Below are 10,336 nucleotides of genomic sequence, written 5' to 3'. Positions count from 1 at the left end.
CACCTTTTTTATACAGACAAGAAACTTATTAAATACCTTTGAAAATAAATACATCAAAGACAGGTTTTATATCAACAATACTATTATATTATTCCTATACTGTAGATATAAACATTCATAAAATGTATATAAAAGGATGGCACTCTTCGTAGGGCAGTGTCCCCATTCACTGTCCTGACGCCTTGATTTAAACTTTTTACTTCAATGGGCTAAATCAGGGTGACTGTCACAGATTTCTTCGTCGTCAGACGATATAGCGAAATCATCATCGGAGAAAGTGGACCAATACGCAGCGGGTTGCGTGTTCAACAACATATTTATTAAAGGACGTTGACCACGAAAAACAAGAAAACTAAATAAGACTAGTGACAGTTTTACAGGCATAAATAAACGCAGTGCAAAATACAACTACCCACAAAACACAAAAACAAACACACCCTATTATATAGGACTCCCAATCAAAGGCAACTCAACACACCTGCCTTCAATTGGGAGTCCAACCCCAATTAACTATACATAGAAAAACAAACCTAGAACCTATACCAACAACTAACACCCCACTACACCACACACAAAACCCCAAAATACAAAACAAATATATCACTGCCACGTCCTGACCAAAATATAATACAAATAATACCTGAATATTGGTCAGGACGTGACAGTGACACAGATTGTTTCTTGGTAGTCTTAAACAAATCCACATTTTAAACAAAAGTATACACTTCACACACATGATTATGGGCTTAAAAAAGAAGACACATGTACCATGTCAGATATAGAGTTGAAATGTATTGCATTTTGAGTTTGCACCCAAATATTTACCTTATATTGATGGATTCTGGGTTCTGACTCCTAAAACTTGAAATAGGGTTAATTATCTGGTATCCTATTGAAATATTGAGTGCTATGGTCGAGGGAGGGTCTACACCAGAAGTGAATGGTTATCTGTAGGAGGAAGGTATACGGTGGGTGCAATTAAGCTTGGAATGTGCTGAGTGCAGGGAAAATGATCACATGTGGCAGCACTGATAAGAGGAGTAAGCATTTTGGGGCAGAGGTCAGGTCAGATGAAGTGAGGAAGAATAGATATCACTAAGGTTCTGTCTAGCAACAGAGATGTATTGGCTATTCAGATGTGTAGGAGGAGACTCAGCATAGGAGAAAGGGTTAAATATCAGTGCTTGTGTGAAGATGTCTTTTGTCTGATGCAGCTGTATTGACCCAATGGGCGAATAAACTTGGTTTAAGATTTACTAATCGTCAAGTGAGTTTTACTAGGTTCATTTAGAACCTAACAATATACCCCACAGAAGACTGAAATATAACAAAACTATTTCACATAGAAACACCGGATTTTCGACAACAACAAAAAAATATATACATTTATCAATTATGAAATTATGAAACATATGAATAACATTCCACCCATTAGGCCAGTGGGTAATTTCAATGCAGGAAAGGATCTGTCTCTTTGGACCAGAGGGAATAGTGCCCCCTACTGGCACTCCAACACCACTTGTTCTGGTTACGGTCTACCATTCAAGGCTCGACCGGGCCAACCCGGCTTCAGAGGCAAGCCAGCAGAGGGGTTGCAGTGTGGCACAGTTTCCAGTGTCAGACATAGAGTGATCAAGTGCTAGTGGTGGTATGTGGGGAGAGAGTCTCAATGGAACGTTGATTCTGACGCTGTTGATTTCTGTAGGAGAGAAGGTCTGCTGATTAACCCTCTGAGTTACGTGGCAGAACAGATATTGTACTCTGTTAAGCTTCAAACCATATTTAATTCAGGGAAAATGTATGGCCCATGTTCCTTAAGCCAACGGCACACATAGAGACAGTAAACAGAGTTTTTTATATATATATATATATAGTGTACAAAATATTTTTTATTTATACTAAGACTAATATTGAACTGCTAATATTGAACAACTAAATTCACTGAAATATCTCATAAAGAATAACAGAATTCTGACTTTATAACATAGCTTGTGCAATACAATACATACATAAACTTACACTTTGGTCTGTCTTTTAATCAGTTTTTTGGCAAAGCTCCCATTTGGGTCGAGACAGAGCAAACCTCCGGTTTTCAGCGTGACACTGATTGATAGAGGGGGGGTGAGAAAGAAAAAAATTGTGGGGGGAGAGAGATGTTTAATAAAATGTAATTGATTATTTAAATATATATTTTGGAGAGTGTGCATTTAATTTTCTGTGAGTACATTACAGTACAGCACTGTATAGTACAGTAACTCACATGACTTCTTCCTTAGAGCAGTGTGAGCGAGGAGGGTAATAGGTCAGTTTCCTGATTGAACTGATATTCACCCCACCTGCATGTACTGTAGGGCAGCGGCACCGAGGATCTTGTATAGTTCCCCCTGTAGAGAATTCAAGAGAAAGTTAAACAAAACACTTTAGTCAACCTCTACATTCATCAACAATTTCCTATACCAGTTTTAGGCGGGGATTCAATCTGAAACCATGTTACAACAATCATGACATTTAAAGGTCATTTCCAAATGAGCAGACATCTGCAGCGTTTACTGTACAACATTTACTGATCTCAGCCAACGAGATAACATTGCCTTTTAAAGGCGCTTTATCGACAATGTTATACAGATTGAAACCCGGCCTTAACGTTTTAGTAGAAATTGCAAGAAATTAATAACATGCACTACTGGTCAAAAGATTAAGAACGCCTACTCATTCAAGGGTTTTTCTTTATTTTACTATTTTCTACATTGTAAAACTATGAAAAAACACATATGGAATCACGTAGTAACCAAAAAAGTGTTAAACAAATCAAAATATATTTATATTTGAGATTCTTCAAATAGTCCCCATTTGCATTGATGACAGCATTGCACACTCTTGGCAGTCTCTCAACCAGCTTCATGAGGTGTTCACCTGGAATGCATTTCAATTAACAGGTGTGCTTTAAAACTTAATTAGTGGAATTATTTTCCTTCTTAATGCATTTGAGCCAATCAGTTGTGTTGTGAAAAGGTAGGGTGGGTGTATACAGAAGATAGCCCTATTTGGTAAAAGACCAAGTCTGGCAAGAACAGCTCAAAGAAGCAAAGATAAATGACAGTCCATCATTACTTTAAGAGATGAAGGTCAGTCAATACGGAACATTTCAAGAATGTTGAAAGTTTCTTCAGGTGCAGTCACAAGAGTCATCAAGCGCTATGATGAAACTGGCTCTCATGAGGACCGCCACAGGAATGGAAGACCCAGAGTTACCTCTGCTGCAGAGGATAAGTTCATTCGAGTTACCAGCCTCAGAAATTGCAGCCCAAATAAATACTTCACAGAGTTCAAGTAACAGACAAATCTCAACATCAACTGTTCAGAGGAGACTGTGTGAATTAGGCCTTCATGGTCGAATTGCTGCAAAGAAAACACTACTAAAGGACACCAATAATAAGAAGAGACTTGCTTGGGCCAAGAAACATGACCAATGGACATTAGACTGGTGGAAATCTGTCCTTTGGTCTGGAGTCCAAATTGGAGATTTTTAGATCCAACCACCGTGTCTTTGAGAGGCTTCAGTATGGGTGAACGGATGATCTCCGCATGTGTATTTCCCATCGTAAAGCACGGAGGAGGAGGTGTTATGGTGTGGGTGTGCTTTCCTGGTGACACTGTCTGTGATTTATGTAGAATTCAAGGCACTCTTAATCAGCATGGCTACCACAACATTCTGCAGCGATATGCCATCCCATCTGGTTTGGGATTAGTGTGACTAAATTTGTTTTTCAACAGGACAATGACCTTCCATGTTGTGTAAGGGCTATTTTACCAAGAAGGAGAGTGATGGAGTGTTGCATCAGATGACCTTGCCTCCACAATCCCCCGACCTAAACCAAATTGAGATGGTTTGGGATGAGTCGGACCGCAGAGTGAAGGAAAAGGAGTCAACAAGTGCTCAGCATATGTGGAAACTCCTTCAAGACAGTTGGAAAAGCATTCCAGGTGAAGCTGGTTGAGAGAATGCCAAGAGTGTGTAAAGCTGTTATCAAGGCAAAGGGTGGCTACTTTGAAGAATCTCAAATATAAAATACATTTTGATTTGTTTAACACTTTTTTGGTTACTACATGATTCCATGTATGTTATTTCATAGTTTTTATGTCTTCACTATTATTCTACAATGTAGAAAATAGTACAAATAAAGAAAAACCTAGAATGAGTAGCTAGTAGCTGTTCTAAAACTTTGACCAGTAGTGTAGTTCACACCCATAGTCCACAATTCTATAGTTAGATATGTTTAATTTTCTACAAAATACTAAAAGAATACTAATTGTCATCAAAAGTTATACGGAAATATTTTTAAGCCAGTTACCTTGTATCATGTAGATGACGTCTGAGCAGACCAGAAGAACAATAACAGTCATTGCAGTATTCATGATGATCTTGACTCTGTAGACTGTAGTTGCAGTCTGGATGTTGTATCAGAAGGTATACCAGTAAGCCCCAGCTGCAGTCTTCTTCTTCTTCAGTTGCAGTGAATTTCTGAGTTCAACGGTTTGTCTTTACTGAGTTGCACTTCTCATCTCCAACTTTAGTGTCTGTTTGCTGCATCATGCTGCATCAACAGACATCTTATAAGGCCTCAGTGAAAGTGACTCGAGAGACCACTTACCAGATTAGAGAGAAAGCAAGATAAGCCTTCCAAGTAAAACATGTCCAGACAGCAGGCCTCTTCTGAGAATTTCACCAAAAATCTGCTTCAAAAAAGCTTACATACCCCCCAGACTCACACAGGAACACACACACACACACACACACACACACACACACACACACACACACACACACACACACACACACACACACACACACACACACATTAGGCAGGACAAATGAAACAGTTGAGAGGACGGGATGCTATGATTTGTTTTTAATCAAATAAAACAAATTGTGAAAAAACAGGGAGAACACAGGAAACTAATATTTGTTTTTAATGTGTGTGTGTGTGTGTGTGTGTGTGTGTGTGTGTGTGTGTGTGTGTGTGTGTGTGTGTGTGTGTGTGTGTGGCCTTGTGAGGACAATCCACTGACTGTCCCTTTAACTTAATAGCAATTCAGTTCAATGAAGGGAAGAGTATTGCCACTTTAAATTATTTCTCTGTGTTACTGTAGCAGATGTGATTCCTAATAAGACATTTCCTATTGGGCTAACAACTAAGACTGTCACGACTTCCACCAAAGTCGTTTCCTCTCCTTGTTCGGGCGGCGTTCGGCGGTCGGCGTTACCGGTCTTCTAGCCATCATCGGTCCATTTTTCATTTTCCATTTGTTTTGTCTTGTTTTCCTATACACCTGGTTTCCATTTCCCTCATTATTTGTAGTGTATTTAACCCTCTGTTCCCCCCATGTCTTTGTGTGGGATTGTTTGTTGTAAGTGCTTGTGTACTTGTTTTCTTGTGCGCGTTGGGTTTTTGTACCCATATTCTGTTGTATTTTAATGCTGTTGGTTTTTGGACTACACTGATCCGGCTATTACCTAGTTCTGCTCTTCTGCGTCTGACTTCCCTGCCACCAGTTACGCACCCCCCCTTACAAAGACGTTGGCTTCTTCTGTGGAAGACCTGGTTTAAAATCCAACCTTTGACATCCCTGTGACTCAAGCGATATCTATGAATAGCGCTGGTAACTTCTTATTTCCAACGACAAATAGGTTATTAGTCTTTATTGGAAGTGTTACTAAACCACCCACTACTTTCAAGCATGAATGAGGTGCTTGTACTTTTTGGCTTCAGAAAGTCCTCAGAGTTGCCAAACTGATTTTCTTTTATGTATTTTCTTTTATTTAACTAGGCTAGTCAGTTAAGAACAAACACTTGTTCCTTGACACTTGTAGAATCTATGCCCCGGTGCATTGAAGACACTTAAAGTAAGTGTTTCCTTTATTTCTCACACTTGCCCTTTATCACTTGTTAAATTCAACCTCCTCTTTGTATTTTAATGGACACACCATCACGATTGCTCCAACTCTAACCAGCAATAGTTAAGAGAAACACAGTCCTTTATTCAAACCAAACTCTGAACAGTTTTTAAACTGTCTATCCAGCTTCACTGCAACTCTGTGTCCACTTCAGTAGCTTTACATCATTGGTCTCCTGCCTTGGACAAGATTGAAGAGCAATTTATCTGAGTCAAGTTGAAAGGGCATTTGGTAACACATGCTTCTTCTCATCTTCATCCAATTCATAAAAACTGTGACAAAGGTTGGGATCCTTTATGGATGCGGTCGGTTTCAGCCCATGCTCAATAGGCTCTAATTACTTAACAATGAATGTGCACTGTTTAAAATATATCTTCAGTCAATGTCCTTTGTATGGGTAAAATCACTGTGGAAGCCAAGACAGGTAAAAAAATTCATATTACAACCTATGTGCTGTGATAATTGCTTTGTTTGCTCTATAAGCTGTTAGTTCATATGCCTTGATACTGTGATGATACTGAATAGGCCTAAGGCCGAGACAATAGGAAGACACAGTGGCAGCAATTCAACCGTGAAGGCCTGATTCACACAGTCTCTTTTGAACAGTTGGTGTTGAGATGTGTCTGTTACTTGAACTCTGTGAAGCAGTTATTTGGGCTGCAATTTCTGAGGCTGGTAACTCTAATGAACTTATCATTTGCAGCAGAGGTAGCTCTGGGTCTTCCTTTCCGGTGGCGTTCCTCATGAGAGCCAGTTTCATCACAGGGCCTGATGGTTTTTGCAACTGCACTTGAAGAAACTTTCAAAGTTCTTGGAATGTTCCGTATTGACTGACCTCCATGTCTTAAAGTAATGATGGACTGTCGTTTCTCTTTGCTAATTTAAGCTGTTCTTGCTCTAATATAGTATTTTACCAAATAGGGCTATCTTCTGTATACCACCTTGTCACAATACAATTGACTTGCTCAAACGCATTAAGAAGGAAAGCAATTGCACAAATTAACTTTTAACAAGGCACACCTGTTAATTGAAATGCATTCCAGGTGACTACCTCATGAAGCTGGTTGAGAGAATGCCAAAAGTGTGCAAAGCATTCATCAAAGCATTCATCAAAGGGTGTCTACTTTGAAGAATCTCAAATATAAAATATATTTAGATTTTTTAAATACTTTTTTGGTTACTATGGGATTCCATATGTCTTATTTCATAGTTTTGATGTCTTCACTATTATTCTACAATGTGTAAATTAGTACAAATAAAGAAAAACCCTTAAATGAGTAGGTGTGTCCAAAGTTTTGACCGGTACTGTATGTCTTTGACAACTTTTACTTCAACCCCATTACAGTTCTAAAGAAAATAATTTACTTTTTACTCCGTACATGTTCCCTGACACCCAAATGTACTCATTACTTGCTTAGCAGGACAGGAAAGTGGTCCAATTCACACATTTATCAAGAGAACATGCCTGGTCACCCCTATCGCCTCTGATCTGGTGGACTCATGTCACGTTCGTTAGAATGATCGGACCAAGGTGCAGCGTGAGTAGCGTTCCACATAATTTATTGTAAAGTGAAACGTAATGCAAATACAAAACAAATAAAGAATAAACGAACCGTGACTAACAATGCAACTATACATAAACAATATCCCATAACCCCCAAGTGAGACATAAGCTACTTAAGTATGATCCCCAATTAGAGACAACGATTACCAGCTGCCTCTAATTGGGAATCATACCAATCACCAAACATAGAAAACTAAACTAGAACCCCACATAGAAAATAACAACTAGAAAACCCCCTGTCACGCCCTGACCTACTCTACTATAGAAAATAAAAGGTTTCTATGGTCAGGATGTAACAACTCTCTAAACACTGTTACTTCATTTGTTAATTATGTAAATGTTGGAATTGTAAATTATGGAATAGACTATATCCACATGTGTATTTATCCTACTGTTCTTACCAAACAAAGGTAAATGTTTTTTTGTCTTAGTGTTGGAGTATGCCTTTGGCTATCCATGAATTAAAAAAAAACATGAAAATCGTGCCGTCTGAGCACCCACCAACAAACTGTTCACGTCATAGAGATACGTCATCAGAGCTCGCAACAGGACATTGTACTGTCTACACTCGGTTTGTTGTTTATATTAAAACATTTTCATTAAATTGATTTTGATCCGAACAGAAGTTTTGTTGCTAAGGATTCCACGACGCAGTTAGCCTTTACGGCTGGGACTGCAAGTTTGTGTTCCTTTTTTGCGTGGATTCCGCGAGTGCTAGCTGGCTGTACTACAGACACCTGTCGTCGTCGTGGGAAAGACTCATTGTTATCGTTTCATAAAACAACTGGTTGCAGTAAAGCGCCAATCTGGATACTAAGGAGATCCTGAGGGAAATCGACGAGTACCAACAGCTTTACGCTATGGAGGAACAACATACTCCATCATGGGAAGATCCGACCACCTCACAAAATTACTTTAACCCGACAAAAAAACAAACAAAAAAACAGATTCATCTACAGACACGGACGATTTACTTACCATTGAGGTAGAGGCTAGTGCTCTGGCTGGAATCCATGCAACACTGGAAAAGTTGTGTGAGGAGGTAGCAGGGCTGAGAGGGAGTTTGGAGTTCAGCCAGAGTGAAATTCTCACGCTCCAAAGAGAAAACATGGTAAAAATCCACGATTCCAACATGGATTGTCTACTCAAGGAAACAGGGAGATGGAGTCGCTACTACATACAGTCTTAGCATGCATGAAAATCATTTTTTTTCTGGGATTAATGAGGATGCATCCAATAATCCAGAGGGCACGATCAGTGAATTCATGCAATCCACCTTGAAACTTCCTATAGAGACTGTAAACAAGGTGGCTTTCCACCGAGTACACAGACTTGGAGCTCGGAGCAACAAGACCAAGGGTCCCTGACCGATCATCGCACAATTTGAACGCTACCAACAAAAGGAGCTGATCAAAATCAGGGGAAGGGAGCTTAAAGGGACGAAATTCGGGCTCTATGACCAATTTCCAAGGGAGGTAAACGAAAGTCGTAAGAGACTGTATCCGGTACAAAGACAACAAAGGAAGGATGGTAGGCGTGCCTTTATCATTGTGGACAAACTCTTTATAGATGGACAGCTATTCCGAGACAGCTCTATAACACCATGGTTGTACTAAATTCTACAGGGACTTCAGGTTACGAAAAAAAAGAAGGTATGAGAACTGTAAAAAGATCTGAACATTATGAAGTGGATTTTGTTGGATTTGACATTTTGAACATTGAGATATTAAAGACATGGTAGATCAGACGCATAGTATATTAAGGAGTGAGATCTGTAGAAAGACAGAGTAGCTGTGGAATGTGCTGGGTGGACAGGAGGAGCTCAAAGGATTGCTATAGGGGAGACAGATGGACATCTGTGGATTAGGTGAAGGAGGGGTTGAGGTCAGGAGGTCAGGTTAGATCCCCTGAAGGGAGTAATAAGTGTTTAGTATCCTGTTACTCTTTTCCTGTAGAACCATAAGTTGTAAGGATTGGAGAGAAGGAGGAGTGTCTTAAGTGGGATATATATATCTGTGATGGGAGAAATGTTGGGTTGTCTGAATTACAGCTGTACAGAACCTTTGGGCAGAATTAAACTTGGTGTCCGTGAGTTATTTGCTCTGAAAAATAACAACCTAACAATATGAACACACACGTACTCAATTACATGCTTGCTTACACATACGGACTTATACATACACACACACACCTGATCTCGCTTTCTTCTCTCACTCTCTCTTTGTCTCTTTTCTCCCTCTCGCTCTATTGTTGAGAACTGTTTTATAATTTTGTGTTTATTGTTTGTCTATCTTTTTTATGTATTTGTCTACAAATGTATATATGTTTACAACAAGCAAGATGAAGATATCAGAATAGGGGCATTGGAGAATAATAACATATAGTACAGAATACATTTGTACTGTAGTGAAGCCATCTCTAGAGTAATGCAAGGTCTCTTTCATGATCATGTGAAACATCAAATTCTATGGAAACGCTGGGAATGTGTTTTTCATTTACATTTTTAGTCATTTAGAAGACACTCTTATCCAGAGTGACTTATAGTGCATACATTTTTATTACATTTTTAAATACTGGTCGCCCATGGGAATCGAACCGACAACCCTGGCGTTGCAAGCGCCATGCTTTACCAACTGAGCTACAGGGGCATTTCAATTATGTTAAAGGTAATTATGAATCAACTATGATGGTGAGACAATATGGATTACAATTATCATCATGAATATTAAGGCTATACGCACTACATAGACACTCAACCATGCAAATTGGCAGAGTTATTATTTATTTGGACATCACACATTATAGTCTTACTCTTA

General features: G+C 39.2%; 1 protein-coding gene across 2 annotated transcripts; it reads right to left on the bottom strand.

Moving 5' to 3' along the window:
• Nucleotides 1-1,259: 1,259 nt before the first annotated feature.
• LOC115194446 (C-X-C motif chemokine 9) lies at nucleotides 1,260-4,738 on the bottom strand. 2 transcript variants are annotated; one of them, XM_029754145.1, is made up of 5 exons: nucleotides 4,653-4,738; nucleotides 4,353-4,522; nucleotides 2,261-2,384; nucleotides 2,020-2,103; nucleotides 1,260-1,699 (listed from the first exon to the last, which is right to left on the bottom strand). In XM_029754145.1, the coding sequence occupies exons 2-5, from the start codon at nucleotides 4,414-4,416 to the stop codon at nucleotides 1,633-1,635; spliced, it is 339 nt and encodes a 112-aa protein (XP_029610005.1). In that variant the 5' UTR covers nucleotides 4,417-4,522; nucleotides 4,653-4,738; the 3' UTR covers nucleotides 1,260-1,632. The 2 variants fall into 2 exon arrangements, with proteins under 2 accessions (XP_029610005.1, XP_029610004.1); XM_029754144.1 differs by lacking the exon at nucleotides 4,653-4,738 and having other exon boundaries at nucleotides 4,353-4,627.
• Nucleotides 4,739-10,336: the final 5,598 nt, after the last annotated feature.

The sequence above is a fragment of the Salmo trutta genome, chromosome 5 (genome assembly GCF_901001165.1).
Source record: "Salmo trutta chromosome 5, fSalTru1.1, whole genome shotgun sequence".
NCBI lineage: Eukaryota > Metazoa > Chordata > Actinopteri > Salmoniformes > Salmonidae > Salmo > Salmo trutta.
Note: the sequence above shows the minus strand (reverse complement) of the source record. Positions and strands in the feature narration are given on the sequence as shown.

Excerpts from the sequence above, each read along its gene's own strand:
- LOC115194446 (XM_029754145.1), bottom strand. The coding sequence starts at position 4,416 with ATGAATACTGCAATGACTGTTATTGTTCTTCTGGTCTGCTCAGACGTC. Across the intron at positions 2,104-2,260 it reads TGCTCTAAGGAAGAAGTCAT|TGTCACGCTGAAAACCGGAG; the intron begins GTGAGTTACTGT and ends TCTATCAATCAG. Across the intron at positions 1,700-2,019 it reads ATTAAAAGACAGACCAAAGT|AAATCAACAGCGTCAGAATC; the intron begins GTAAGTTTATGT and ends TCTCTCCTACAG.